The sequence below is a fragment of the Prionailurus bengalensis genome, chromosome X, assembly GCF_016509475.1.
Source record: "Prionailurus bengalensis isolate Pbe53 chromosome X, Fcat_Pben_1.1_paternal_pri, whole genome shotgun sequence".
NCBI classification, from domain to species: domain Eukaryota; kingdom Metazoa; phylum Chordata; class Mammalia; order Carnivora; family Felidae; genus Prionailurus; species Prionailurus bengalensis.
Genome location: NC_057361.1, coordinates 98,944,258 through 98,959,524, shown reverse-complemented (window position 1 = coordinate 98,959,524; position 15,267 = coordinate 98,944,258). Strand labels below are relative to the sequence as shown.

At 39.4% G+C, this 15,267-nt stretch overlaps 1 protein-coding gene across 2 annotated transcripts in view; it reads left to right on the top strand.

The window, feature by feature from the left end:
- Positions 1-15,267, top strand: part of LOC122477910 (NFKB activating protein) — a 29,139-nt gene that overhangs the window by 8,498 nt on the left and 5,374 nt on the right. Inside the window, exons 3-9 of one of the 2 annotated variants that reach the window (XM_043571424.1) lie at positions 2,604-2,674; positions 2,853-2,999; positions 4,876-4,939; positions 6,747-6,856; positions 7,176-7,251; positions 8,677-8,826; positions 12,053-15,069. In XM_043571424.1, coding sequence (XP_043427359.1) covers positions 2,604-2,674; positions 2,853-2,999; positions 4,876-4,939; positions 6,747-6,856; positions 7,176-7,251; positions 8,677-8,826; positions 12,053-12,227 — 793 coding nt within the window. In that variant the 3' untranslated portion in view covers positions 12,228-15,069. Of the gene's footprint in view, positions 1-2,603; positions 2,675-2,852; positions 3,000-4,875; positions 4,940-6,746; positions 6,857-7,175; positions 7,252-8,676; positions 8,827-12,052; positions 15,070-15,267 lie in introns of those variants that run through there. The other variant, XM_043571425.1, reaches the window with a different exon arrangement.

Here is a 15,267-nt window from a genome sequence, read left to right as displayed (position 1 = left end):
TGGTTCATGAGTTCGAGCCCCGCATCAGGCTCTGCACTGACAGCACAGAGTCTGCTTGAGATTCTCTCTCTCCCCCTTCTGCCCCTCCCTGCTTATGCTGTGTCTGTCTCTCTCAAACAAGTAAATAAACTTTAAAAAAAATGAAGTTTATTTATTTTGATAGAGTGAGAAAGAGCAGGAGAGGGGCAGAGAGAGGGAGAGACAGAAACCCAAGGAGACTCCACGCTACCAGCAAGGAACCTGATGTAGGGCTCAGACCCATAAATTGTGAGATTGTGACCTGAGCCGAGATCAAGAATCAGACACCCAACTGACTAAGCTACCCAAGCGCCCCCCAAGGTTTTTGTTTAATGTTTATTTTTGAGGAGGAAGAGGGACAGAGAGAGAGGGGACAGAGGATCCAACAAAGCAGGCCCTATGCTGACAGCAGACAGCCCGATATAGGGCTTAAACTCGTGAACCGTGTGATCATGACCCAAGCCAAATTCAGACGCTTAACTGACTAAGCCACCTAGGCTCCCCCCAATATTTTATTTTTAAGAAATGTTTACACCCAGGGGCACCTGGGTGGCTCAGTCGGTTAAGCATCTGACTTCGGCTCAGGTCATGATCTCGTGGTTCATGAGTTCAAGCCCCACGTCAGGCTCTGTGCTGACAGCTCAGAGCCTGGAGCCTGTTTCAGATTCTGTTTCTCCCTCTCACTCTGCCCCTCCCCCACTCACGCTTTGTCTTTGTGTCTCTCAAAAATGAATAAGTGTTTAAAAAATTAAAAAAAAAAAGAAAGAAAAAAGAAATGTTTACACCCAGCATGGGGCTCAAACTTACAATGGTGAGATCAAAACTCTCATGGTCAACCAGCTGAGCCAGCCAGGTGCCCCTAGTTAGTTTTCTTGTATTAAATAGTACCTGGGAGCACCTAGGTGGCTCAGTTGGTTGAGTGTCTGACTTTGGCCCAGGTCATGATCTCACAGTTCATGAGTTCAACCCCCTTGTTGGGCTTGCTGCTGTCAGCACAGAGCCCACTTCAGATCCTCTGTTCCCCTCTCTCTGCCCCTTCCCTGCTTGCATGTGTGCACTCTCTCTCTCTCTCTCTCTCTCTCAAAAATAAAATTAAAATTAATACAATATCTGAAGGCCTAATTATTTTTTTCCTTATTTTTTTCCCCTTTGGTGCTGTTCATGAGGTTCTTCTTCCCTCTCCTCTATCTGTGTCTACTTTGAGTTGAAACAATGTGCTTGACAGGTAAACTTGTATTCTGTGACAGTGATAGCATTATTATCTGAAACTTGTTCTTATAGATACCTTGGAAAATGGTCAAAGAATCTGAACTGAAAGAATGAGTTGGAAAGAACCCTAAAAATAATTTTCCAGGCAATACCTAAATTATTCCAGATGTGATCTTCAGATTAAAAGGTTATATGATAGGGGCACCTGGGTAGCTCATTTGGTTAAGCATATGACTCTTGAGTTTGGCTCAGGTCATGATCTCACAGTTTGTGGGATTGAGCCCCAAGTCAGGCTCTGCACTGACAGTGTGGAGCCTGCTTGGGATCCTCTCTCTCTCTCTCTCTCTCTCTCTCTGCCCCTCTCATGCTCTCTCTTTATATGTCTGTCACTCTCTCAAAATAAATAAACTTAAAAAAAAATTTTTTTAATGTTATTTATTTTTGAGACAGAGAGAGACAGCATGAGCAAGGGAGGGGCAGAGAGAGAGGGAGACACAGAATCCCAAGCAGGCTCCAGGCTCTGCGCTGTCAGCACAGAGCCCGATGTGGGGCTCAAACTCACAGTGTGAGATCATGACCTGAGCTGAACTCGGACGCTTAACTGACTGAGCCACCCAGGCGCCCCAAATAAAACTTTTTTAAAAAGATTATATGGTATGAAAACTTCTCTTCTAAACTATTATAGAATTTTAATATATTCATTTTCAGAATTATCTACAATAGAATTAAATCTCTGTATCTTGTAGTGTGTTAGGTTCTAATTGCTCTGGGGAGACAGAATGGTTGGTGTTCTCCCATATGTCCTTTATACACTGAGATTAAAATCATGAAGTCTTCCTTTAGCCTTCCTGTCTCTAGTTTTTTCCATCTTTCCTTATGGTTCCATACATTTGCCCTGTGATTTCTTCTGAAAATATAAATCGTACATATTGCTTTCAGTTTGAATAGTGTTTTGTAAACCCTAAAGCATTATGCAAATGTAAGTGATTATTATATTATTTTGAATGTGATAGACCCTCAAACTATACCCTTACCAAGTTATTTCAGTGTTTGCTTTTAATGGTTCTTGGACAATCAGTGTCATTACTGAAAAATTTTTTTTATTTCTTATTTTGACCGAGAGAGAGATAGAGAGTGAGCAGGATAGGGGCAGAGAGGGAGAGAGAGAGAATCTCAAACAGGCTCCCTGTTGTTAGCACAGAGCCCGATGCAGACTCAAACTCATGAACTGTGAGATCATGACCTGAACCGAAACCAACAGTCAGACGCTTAATGGACTGAGCCACCCAGGCACCCCCAAAATTTTTAATTCCATATTTTTATATTCCTCATTTTATCACTTTTCTGATTCTTATAACCATCTTCTTTAAATTCAGCTCTGATGAACACACACCAGTAGAGGATGATGAGCCAAAGAAAAGCACTACTTCAGCTTCTACTTCAGAAGGTATTTTTAAAATACAGAGCTTTTTAATTGAGAAGTTGAAAAAAGTGTTTATAAATAGCTGAATATACTTCGCTTTTACTCAAATGGCCTATCATTTGTTCTTTATCAGTATTTCAAATACAATAAAATTGATAATCATAATATTTAGAAGTTAATTTTATGTCCGTGTTTTATATAGAAGAAAAGAAGAAGAAGAAGAAGAAGAGGAAGTCTAGTCATTCAAAAGAAAGGTCCAAGAAAAAGAGAAAGAAAAAATCATCTAAAAGAAAACGCAAGAAGTATTCTGACAGCGACAGTGACTCTGACTCTGAAACGGACTCCAGTGGTAAGAAGGCCGGCATCGCTCTGCAAGCCTGGCTTCACGACTCATTCTACTTAGAATTTATTTCCGAAGAAGGTTCTTAAACGCGATAACGGCAGCCAAGAGTTGTGGAACGCTCGCTGCCTCCGTGCCAGGCACCCCGCCAAGCGCTCGGTGCTCGTTGTCGCTGCTTGCCCCGCGCAGTAACTGTAGAATGTGTCCTAGAGCCGGGGACGCGGGGCCCATAGCAGCTGGTAAGCGCGGCACTCAGGGTCGCACAGCTGGGATTCAAGCCTGAGCAGCGTGGCTCCCGACTGGCTGTGTGTGGCTGCACAAGGCGTGTGGCAGCGAACCGGGGCGAGGTTGGGCTGGGAGACGTGTGGCAGCGAGCAAGCCATAGGGCCGCGTCGGCCCCGAGGAGCGGCCCTTGTGTGTCATCCTCACGCTCAGCGGGCACCTCGGTGCCGTTTTCAAAAAGGCACGTCATAGCGGTGCCTGGGGGGCTCAGTCGGTTAAGTGTCTGACTTCGGCCCAGGTCATGATCTCGCAGTTCGTGAGTTCGAGCCCCTTGTCGGGCTCTGTGCTAATAGCTCGGAGCCCGGAGCCTGCTTCAGATTCCGTGTCTCCTTCTCTCTCTGCCCCTCCTCCACTCACACTCCATCTCTCTCTCTCTCTCTCAAATATAAATAAACATTAAAAAAAATTAAAAATAAATAAATAAATAAATAGATAGATAGGCACATCATAAAGGACCCTTTCGGGCCAGCAGCTGGTTTATGGAAGACACCCCCTGTGGGGTGGTGCCTCTCAAAAAGCCACCTTTTTGTGCCCTCTCCTGGCTGATGATTGACAGAGGGTGCCACTTCTGGGGACACATGACATGAAGGTGTCTTTTCCTCTGATGTCACCTGGGTTTCCTGGCCCCCGTTGTCACTTTTCTTCCTCACTGCTGGAAGAGCGAACTTCCTTAGAGCACAAGTGTGAGCGTGTCTGTCCCCTACTTACAATCCTTCAGTGGCTCTCTGTGGCCTTCAGGGTAAAGTTTGCTGCCCTGTCACCCTTGCAGCGTCCTCTGTGGCCTGAGACGTGCTTTCCGTCTCCTCAGTAGTCCGTGTTCTTTCTCTCGCTTCTGTTACTTGGTACAGAAGTCCATCTGCCTGTGATGCCAGTCTCTCCCTGCGTGCGGCGTGCCTTCCTCACTTCAACAGCGGGCATGCAGTGCTTTTGTAATAAAACTGACTTTAGAAAGAACTAGCTTGGGGCATCTGGGAGGCTCAGTCGGTTGAGTGTCCGACTTTGGCTCAGGTCATGATCTCGCGGTTTGTGAGTTTGGGCCCCACATTGGGCTCTCTGCTGTCAGTACGGAGCCTGCTTTGGATCTTCTGTCCTCCTCTCTCTGCCCCTCCTCTGCTTGCACTTTTTCTCAAAAAATAAATAAACGTTAAAAAAAAAAAACTAGTGGGACACCCGGGTGGCTCAGTCGGTTAAGCTTCGGACTTCGGCTCAAGTCATGATCTCACGGTTCGTGGGATTAGTATTTTGACATTTGCTTTAAATATCATCTTTTTTGTTGAGATATTCAAAGTAAAGTAGAAATATCATACTGCCACCCTAAAGATTTCTGTGTACGTCTCTAAAAAATGACATTTTCCTACTTATCACCATACTGTTATCTCACACGGTGAAGTTAATAATAACACCTCTATCACTGAAGGCTTAGTATGACTTTAATTCCTGTATCCCTGGTGCCTAGCACATATTTTGATCAGTAGCAATAAATTTTTGAATTGATAAATTTCTCTGTAACAGCAAATAGGGCAGCAATAGGATATTTAATCAAAATTACTAGGGTTTTAGAGTTAAGTTTTTGTTTTTAATTAAAATATGCTTTAATTTGCAGATGAAGATACAAAAAGAAGAGGAAAGAAAGCCAAGAAAAAGGAAAAGAAGAAGAAACACAGATCGTCAGTTTTTCTCTTCAATTTTTATCATGGAAAAGTTAAAATATATATAAAATTACATAAAGTTATAAGTAAATAATGATAAATAAAATAGTGTAATGATACCCTGTATAATCATCACCTAGCTGAACAATTTCAACTCTTTGGCAGTCTCCACTGCCCACCCCCCATTATTTCAGAACCAATCCCAGATGTCATTTTGTCCATAATCTAGCATGTTTCTCTAAAAGATAGAGAAAATCATAACTACAGAGCTGTTATCATGCCTAAGAAATTTAGCAATAATTCCTCAATTCTCAGCAGATTTTTATTACAGTGTATTCAAATCTGGGTCTAAATAATGCCCATAGGGGCACCTGGGTGGCTCAGTCGGTTAAGCATCCACCTTTGGCTCAGGTCATGATCTCATAGCTGGTGGGTTAAGCCCCGCGTCAGGCTCTGTGTTGACAGCTCAGAGCCTGGAACCTGCTTCAGATTCTGTCTCTGTCTCTCTGCTGCTCCCCCGCTCATGCACTCGCTCTCACTCTCTCTCTCTTTCTCTCAAATATAAAATAAAAAAAATAGAAAATAAATAAATAAATGCATGATGCCCATAAATTGTGATTATTGATATGTCTCTTATACCTCTTTAAATCAATTGATTCCCCTTCCATTTTTGTTCTTGCTGTTTACTTTTTAAAAAACCAAATCATTTACCTGTAGAGTTTCCTATAGTATGGGTTTTGCTGATTGTACTTTTAAGTATTTAGTTTGAGAGAGAGAGCACAAACACAAGCCTGGGAGGGAGCAAGAGAATCCCAAGCAGGCTCCAAGCTCAGTTTGGATGGAGCCTGACATGGGGCTTGATCTCACAAACCATGAGATCATGACTTGAGCCGAGATCAAGAGTTGGACACTTGACCAACTGAGCCACCCAGGTGCCCCTGATTCTGTTTTTTAAAATTCTTCTTATTTTTAAAGACTTTATTTTTAAGTAATTTCTATAGCCAGTGTGGGGCTCAAACTCATGACCCTGAGATCAAGAGTCACATGCTCCATTGACTGAGCCAGCCAGACACCCCTGATTATATTTTTAATTGTGTGCTTTGTAACATGTTCTCTGTCCTCTGTATTTCATATATTTTGATAGTAAGGTCTAGAGACTTGATAAGGTTCAGATTTGAGTCTTTGGCACACATACTTCATAGGTGGTGCATACTTCATCAGGAGGCAGATAATGTCTGATTGTCTATTTTTGTCCTACTAATAGCCATGGATGGTCATTGCCTAGATCCCTTATTTCATTAGGGATTGCAAAGTGGTGATAGTATAATTCTGGCTTTCTTAGGTAGAATAATTTTACAAGAGAAATCAACCCTCATCAACTATTTGGTTGCCCTGAAGTGCAGTTTGTATAGTAAAGGCAAGATAATTACTTTTTTAAAAAACTTTTTTGTTTTATGAATTTTCAAAATAATGATTTGGACTTTTTTAGTATCATTATGAACCCAAGGATTCAGACATATCTGACGTATTTTAATCCATTACACTTCAAATTATTGATGCTCAAATTGGTAAGAGCTGGTTTTTAAACCGCTTTGTTATCTTTCTACAACATGAGAACTGTATTTCATTGTTCCCTTGAGGGATCTTTTTTATAGTGAAACATGATTTGGTTAAATAAGTTAAGATTTTTTAATTAAAATTCTCTAAAAATTTTAATGAGCTGAAAATTTAAATATTTTTATCAGTCTTTCATTGCCTTAAAAAATGAGATTCCCTTTAATGTGGGGCTATTAATTGTATTTGTATAAAATTATAATCATTACAGGAAGAAATATAAGAAAAAGAAGTCTAAGAAGAATAGAAAAGATTCCAGTGATTCAAGCTCTAAAGATTCCCAAGAAGAGTTTCTGGAGAATCCCTGGAAGGATCGATCAAGTAGGTTCTTCTGGTAGACTTTGACTCAGAACAGATAAAAAACATTAAATTAACGTGGGGTGCCTGGATGGCTCAGTCGTGAGCTCACATTTGTGAGATCGAATCCCATGTCAGTCAGTCGTGAGATCGAGCCCTGTGTTGGGCTGCTCCATGCCCAACATGATTAAGATTCTCTCCCTGTCTTTCTACCCCTTCCCTGTTCATGCACGCATGCGTTCTCTCTCTCTCCAAAACAAAAAAAACAAAAAACAAAAAAAAAAACATTAAATTAACTGATTAGTCAAAATGTGAATCTGTTTCTGAACATCTTTTCCTGCAGAGCCTGAAGAACCCTCAGACTTAATTGGCCCAGAGGCTCCGAAAACACTTGCCTCTCAGGATGATAAACCTTTGAAGTAAGTAACTGTGTACTTAAAATAACTAAAGTCCCTTCATCAAAGTATGGCCCTAACTTACCTTTCCAACCCTATCACCCTCTACTCCTTTATTTACACCCCAGGTTCCAAGTGAGCGGAACTAGAACTTCCTGCATTTACTGTGCACTTTCCCACGTCATGCCTTGTTTACCTTATGCTTCCCCCAACATGCCTTCCCTTTTTTTCCCAGCCCTAGTTTCTTTACTACTTCCAATTTCTTTTTTTTTTTCAACGTTTTTTTTTTTGTTTTTTTTTTTTGTTTTTAATTTTTGGGACAGAGAGAGACAGAGCATGAACAGGGGAGGGGCAGAGAGAGAGGGAGACACAGAATCCGAAACAGGCTCCAGGCTCTGAGCCATCAGCCCAGAGCCCGACGCGGGGCTCGAACTCACGGACCGCGAGATCATGACCTGGCTGAAGTCGGACGCTTAACCGACTGCGCCACCCAGGCGCCCCCCAATTTCTTCCTGTCAAAATCCTTACCATCTTTTAAAACCCCTTTCAAAAGGAGGGATCATGTGCTGATTCCCAGTACCTTCCCTCCACAAGTAGATGTGATTCCTACCCTTCTTTAACCCTTTCGTCCTCAAAGTATTTTCTGTTTCTTTTGTGTGTTGTTTCATGTGTTCTACCTTGTATTGCAGTTATGTCCTTGTTGGGATGTAAATTCCACAAGAACAGAAATTATTTTTGTATTCTAAGCTTTGAGTTTAATTATGTATTTAAGATGCAGTCAATGAATTGAATGAAGGGATGGTAGTTTTTATTTTATTTTATTATTTTTTTAATATATCAAATTTATTGTCAAACTGGTTTGCATACAACACCCAGTGCTCATCCCAAAAGGTGCCCTCCTCAACACCCATCACCCACCCTCCCCTCCCTCCCACCCCCCATCAACCCTCAGTTTGTTCTCAGTTTTTAAGAGTCTCTGATGCTTTGGCTCTCTCCGGGATGGTAGTTTTTAAAGTCCCCTCAAATAAAAGTTAATAGATAATAGTTACTGGATAGCATTATTACTGGTTATAAGCCTAAAAAGTATGTTAATTTGAGATATTTCTTTTTTTTTTTCTTCAAAGGGAAAGAAGGGGAAAGGAATTAGCTGGGGGCAGAAGCTGTAAAGGCAGTGCTTATAGACATAAATTGATCCATAATTGTAAACCATGAATCTGTACTCACTCATTTCAGTTCTTTTGTTCTTCCAAAGCATGTCTTTATTTCTGGGTTAGTTATGTAGGTCAGAGTGCAATGTTCACTAATTAAAGTAATTCACATTGGGCTTCCCAGCCTGCTGCTGCCCAGCAACTGTTATTTTTGTGCTGTTTTCTGAGAGATGTTTTTGTGCTCTCTTTAGATGATGAGTTTTTTATAATGAACTTTCCTGAATTCTGAATTACTTTGTAGCTATGGCCATGCACTGTTGCCTGGTGAGGGTGCAGCTATGGCTGAATACGTAAAAGCTGGGAAACGTATCCCAAGAAGAGGTGAAATTGGCTTGACAAGTGAAGAAATTGCATCATTCGAATGCTCGGGTTATGTAATGAGTGGTAGCAGGTAAGTTATTGGCATCGAGGTCAGTTTCCATGGTTAGATCTTTTCCTTTCTCACTATCATAATTGTATTTTGGTAATTGATTTTCATTAAGTGATCATTCCTAATGAAAAGTAGAGTATACATTTTGGTTTAATACTGGTTTTATTTGGTTTACATAAACCATTTTGGTTTAATACTGGTTTTATTTGGTTTATATAGTACTGGTTTTACTGGTTTATTGGTATAAACATGGTTGTCTAAAGTTGCAACTATGTGTGCAACTCAGCCTCAAAATCAGCTCTCTCTCCAACTTCAAAGAATCAGTCTTTCCAGTGTCCTTTCCTAGTTTGCATTTTGGTACAGATAGTTTTGTTTTCTAGAGGGTATAGTTAATTCAGTCACTTAACACTGCTCCATGAAGAATGTGGCATTCTGGTAGGAGGAAATCATTTTCGTGAGACAGTGTTTCCTGTTTTCTGAGTTTGCCTCTAGTTCTCTGTAGAGTCAGAGGATGTGGAGTCTCTAATTCTCTGTGGACTCTGAGAATGAAGAGCAGAAAACGATTATGACGGACATCAGGTTCGGCATAGGGAAATGAAAATAAAATTATGGAAGAAAAAGCAAAGTACGAGGAAGAATGATTAGAGTGAACTAACAGGGCATCAGTACCAAGATCAACCTGAATTTCGGATTTTTAAAAACTTTATAAACTTTTAAAAATAGTTAAATATTTTAAAATAAAGTTGGAGGCAGATATTTGCAGAACACCTGAAGCTACTCCAGAATCTTGGAATTCTGAGGACTAGCACAGTAAGACAGAAAGAAATGAGTCATAAGCATTGGGAAGGAGGATATAACTGTCATTTTTTGTGAATGATATGACTTTTTTTTCCATAGAAAATCCTTAAGAATCCAGATGATTCTAAATAATAGGAGGGTTTAATAAATGGTTCAATGTAAGGTTAATACATAAAAATGAATTGCATTTCTATGTACCGGAAAACAATTAGAGAATGTAATTAAATAAAAAGAAACTGACATTATAATAGTATCAGAGAATATTAAGGATTTAGGAATAAATGTTAACAAAAGATGTCTAAGACATCTATAGAGAAAACTATAAAACGTTATTAAGAGACATTAAAGAGGAAGGCATTATATAAAGTTGTCAGTTCTTCCCAAACTGATCTGTAGATTCAGTACAGTTCTAGTCAAAATCACAACAGAGTTTTATGTGAAACTTAACGTTTTATAAGTTAGACTAGAGGGCTGAGAATAGCCCAGTCACCTTTGAAGAAGCAGAACAGGAAGATAAGATGTGCCATCCCAGATATGAGGACTTAAGAAATTTACAGAACTTTAGAAAGCACAGGGGAACAAATGAATTGTTCAGTGGAATAAAATACAGAGCCCAGAGGCAGAGCCATACATGTGTGGAACTTAAGTTATATGAAAGAGATGGGATGTCAAATCATTGGGGAAAGAAAGAACTGTCAGTAAATGGAGCAGGAGAAAAATGGTTATCCGTTTGGAAAAAGATGAAAGTAGAACCCTGCATCACCATATTTAAAACTCAGTGCAGGGGCGCCTGGGTGGCTCAGTTTGCTGAGCGTCCGACTCTTGCTTTCAGCTCAGGTCATGATCTCACAGTTTGCGGGATGTAGCCCCGTGTCAGCTTTGTGCTGACAGCATGGAGCATGCTTGGGGTTCTCTCTTACCCACCCTCCCTATGTCTGTCTGTCTGTCTCTCTCTCTCTCTCAAAAATAAATAAACTTTTAAAAAAGTGCAGCTAGATAAAGGACTTAAATGTCAAAACAGCTTTTAACACTCTTAGTATAAAATATGAGTAGATATCTAATAGATCTTGGGGTGGGGAAGTGTTTCTTAAACATAAAATAAAATAGTGATAAATTTGCCTAGGTTAAAAGTAACAACTTTTGTTCATCAAAAGACACCACTTAAGGAAAAAGACAAGTTTCAAGCTGGGACAAGATCTTACAACTGATGGTATTGAGAGTATTTAAATACCTATAAACAACCCAAAAGAAAAATGGGAAAATGACACAAACAAGCATTTGTTAGAAGAAGAAAAATATATGGCTTACACATACATAAAAAGATGTTCATTATCATTGGAAATAGACATCAAGAACATACCGAAATACCATTTTACATCTCTTTGATAGACAAAAGTTCAAAGTTCTAACAATACCAAGCATTGGAGAAGATGTGGATCTACAGGATCTCTTAAATATTGCTAGTGGTAATATAAATTGGTACCACCACTTGGGAAAAGCCTCCTATCATCTTGGGAAGTTGAACATTCATATACTTTATGACCTAACAACTCTATTCCTAGATACCCAAGAGAATATCTTTCCCACGTACTAGGAGACGGGTACATAGATGTTTTATAGCATTGTTCACATAGCACTTTGTGTTCCAAATAAACTCACTGTACCCTGAGCGACCTTGAATACATTGTCATCTCCTTGTCTTTCCATCCTGCTGCTCCCCCACCTTCACACTAACCTGAAATGGTTCTCCCCTTTTCCTTACTCAGTTTTCTCTATTTTTCTAGACATACCTCAAGCCTGATCGCAAACCGATTGTGTGGGGTTGGTTTACATATACATAAAAGAGTTTCTTGAAGTTTTCTCTCTAAGCAAGGAGACCTTTTGAAGATGATACAGTAGTTTCCCTCAGCCTCGGCCCCCCATGTTCCGTATTTGGCCCTTGTGCTAAATCCCTTCTTTTCTTTGAGCTGCTGCTGGATTCTAAGGAAGTTATTAAATCCACTCACGAAATTCCTCAAATTCTATTGTAGTATTAGACCTGGTTCTTTTGATTGTGTGATAAATTAGAACCCTGAGGAAGTTCCACCTGATCGATGACAAGTTAAATCTTTCTTCTGTCTTACTGTCAGTTCCCCAAAGGTAAATTCCACATATCACATAGGAAGTTTAATAGTTTGCTAGTTTGGGTTGTTTTTACGCCCTTAGTATTTGAAGTTGATAACCTTCGTGATGTTGACAGAGCATCAGATCATTATTTGAATACTACAAATGAATCAAAGGACACATCAGCAGATAAAATGAATGATCTTTTGAAAATCCGACCCATGACCAAAACAATTTCTGTCGGTCAGTTTTTTAACTAGGCCTCTCTGTATTAAGACAGGATTAGTGGGGAAGTACTATAAGAATAATTACTGAGAAATTAAGCCAAAAATAAAATTATCTCCAGGCATCGCCGAATGGAGGCCGTGCGACTGCGGAAAGAGAACCAGATCTATAGTGCTGATGAGAAGAGAGCCCTGGCGTCCTTTAACCAAGAAGAGAGGCGAAAGAGAGAAAACAAGATTCTGGCCAGTTTTCGAGAGATGGTATACCGAAAAACTAAAGGGAAAGATGACAAATAAGGATTTTCTGATTGTTCAGCAGACATTTTTAACAACAAAAAAAAGTCTGGGTTCCACATATACATACAAAAAGATTATTATGATCTGAAAAGTGAAAAAGCTTTACAGTGCTACTGTGCCTTCTATTTAATTCTTTTAGTCCTTCAATAAAAAGCTGCTTATTGATATAATTTTAGCAAGATCTTTGGGTTATTTTTGGATTGACCGTAATAACTTTCTGGTTTAAAAATCCAAATTACGAATGAGATCATACTGTATTCGGGGAGGTGGCATTGAGAGGAAGTGTCAATAAGACAAGAAACTTAACTCTCACACCATGGGCCAGTGCTACTCTTAGCTCTACATCGTGCCCACCCTCCACCCTTACCCCTACCCCCACTGCAACTGAACTTGTGGGAAATTAATCACTTCTCTCTGTTGAATGTGTTATAAATGGTCTTGATAGAAACATACGGGAGGCCACTTGTGTTAGTAAGATGAAGGCATTGCTGAAAAGAGGAAACCTGGAATTTGAAAATTGACCTGTATAATACATAGTCCACCCTGGAAATAATGTATTTTGTTTTCAGTCCCTACCTCTCTATCCCCAAATCCAACAAACAAGCCAAAAAGCAAACTAACCCACAGACGTACTGAGTTGAAGACGTGGACATTAGTGTTTTAAATTCTTAAAGGTTTACTTAAAAATGGTTCTTCCGAGTATAAAATGTTAGGAAGTCTACTGTTGTGCCAGTGTGAGTACATTATTTCCATCTAAGTTGTGCTTAGGTCATTATTTGAATACTGGAAACGAATGGGAGTCCACTGCAGTTAGGAGTTTCATAGGAAAAAATTTAATGAAGTATTGTTTTTAACATCGTTGTTTCATAAGGATGAAGCTAAAATGATAGTAAACGTATTTTAAGTCTGTCCTTTGTGTAATAAGCATATTTTATTTTAAACATTGTTAAACCTTTCAGTTTATTTTTTACATCTGTCATTCAGTTTAACTTTGTATAGAACCCCTCACTTTATCACTTTTTATGGCTACCGTTGACTTTTAAGTTTGGGAGAAATGGAAAATTCTGGGACTAGTTCATGATCTTTTTCTTCCGTTATTTTGTTCAGTTTGAGTTGTTAGGTCACAAGAGTGAAGAGGAAAGGGGACAAGGGAAGTTTTGGCTGTTTTTGTTAAGTTTGTTTTGAGCTGTGTTGTTATGTGTCTAGGATAAATCTAAATTACCTGGGGGATGGGGAAGTTCTAACTCTGAGCTTATAAAATGCCCTTTCTCCTTGTAATAGTTGAAAGTGTTTTTTTCCAAAGTTTTAAAATAAGGCAGTCGTATTTCAAAGTATAGATGAAAAGTTTTACTATCTAACATATATTCTAAACCATTTGGCGTGTAGCAACATTTATGACCCCTGAATCTGAAGTGATTTCTGTTTATCGTTGTTGCCGCTGCCTAACCTAGTAAATCTCTTACTTCCAAAACACAAAAGGAAACTAAGTTTCCAAATTTATGAGGTGTAATCCATTTACTTCCTGTGTAATAAAACCGAAATTTATAATCCCTACTCAAGAATTTTGTTCTCTAAGAACATTATTTTTTAGTACTGGTTCCTAGAGACTGAATGAGTTGACACTCTTATTTTCAGTAGGCAAGGTAGTTTAAATGCAACAGCTCTGATCTAGGATTATTGTGGATTTTTCTTGGATTCTCCTGTCTCCTCCACAGACTAGATAGTCAACAAATGCTTGTTGACTAAATGAAAAAAATATATTCATGTATTTCAGAACTTTTCATGTCTTTCACCAGGGGTTTGTTCAGGAAAGATCTACCAAAGAACAGCTTCAGTAGCCTATTCTTTGGGGAAGAGGAGGGAAGAAGAAAAGGGCTAAAAGTATTTTATTTTGAGCTCATGAGAGTTACTGCTTCAAACTGTGCTTAGTCATCTGAGCCATAAATCAAATAGGAGGGGTGTTGTGTTTGAAATTTATGTTTTATTCTTCAGGGAGACTTATCTAGTTTTCCACCTCCTTGCCTGTTGTTCTGATCAGATCTTCCCTCCTTTTGTATCTGTTGCACAAATGTAAGAGTTAAAAAAAGAAGAAAAATATTACCCACAGTCTTACCACATCAATTGCCTTTAGTATTCTGTGTTCCCTTCCAGTGCTTATCTACGTAAATACGTATTCTGACGTACTTGTAAGTAATCACCTGTAATGCTATCTTGTCTTTGGTGTTTTAAAACTTTACAGCCGGGTAAGACAGCCTCATAGGGATGGTAAGAACAAGTGATGATCTGGTGTTAGGCTGGGAAGAAGACAAAGTAAGGGTGGCTATCGAACATTCCCTGTTTTATTGCCTCCTGTCCTCAGGCCACCCTGTTGCCGTCACGGTTGTGATGCTGTATTGCGGTAGGCGGCATGCCCGGTTTCAGAGTTTCCGAATGTATTACTTAACTTACTCACTTAAGTGAAGGAAGGGGTCTGTGAGTAGGGAAATATTATGAGCTGTAGAACTACCACCACTTTTCTTTTCCCCAGTTATGCCCATAAAGAGGTATGTGTGCACTAGAGAATTGGGCTCATATGGGGGAACAAGCAGCCAAGTGTCCGTCTCCGTTTAGTCTGACAGGTGAATTTTACAAATCTCTAAACTTGGCTTCTATACCTGTTAAGACTACGTGATACAGGTAGTGATGGGAAAAACCATTTAGAAAATGGAAAACAACTTACTGGTTACTCTGCTAATGTGATGGAAGTCGCCAAATGGAAAATGAATGAATGCAAAAAAAAAATACAGTTGGATTGTTTGCCAAAAGTTTATTATTCAATAAACATTCTGTGGTTTGATGTGCAGTATCGTATTTTTAATACATTGTGATTAGAAATCCAATCCTAAAACATTCTATAGGAATTAGACACCATTGAATTAGAAGGCAATTGACTCCATTAAAATACTTTTGGCCTCAGTAATGTCCCTCAGCCATTTTTCTCGAAAGCGAGTCATTCCTGGTCTGCAGAGGAAGAAAAACAAACATACTAAAACCTTTTAAA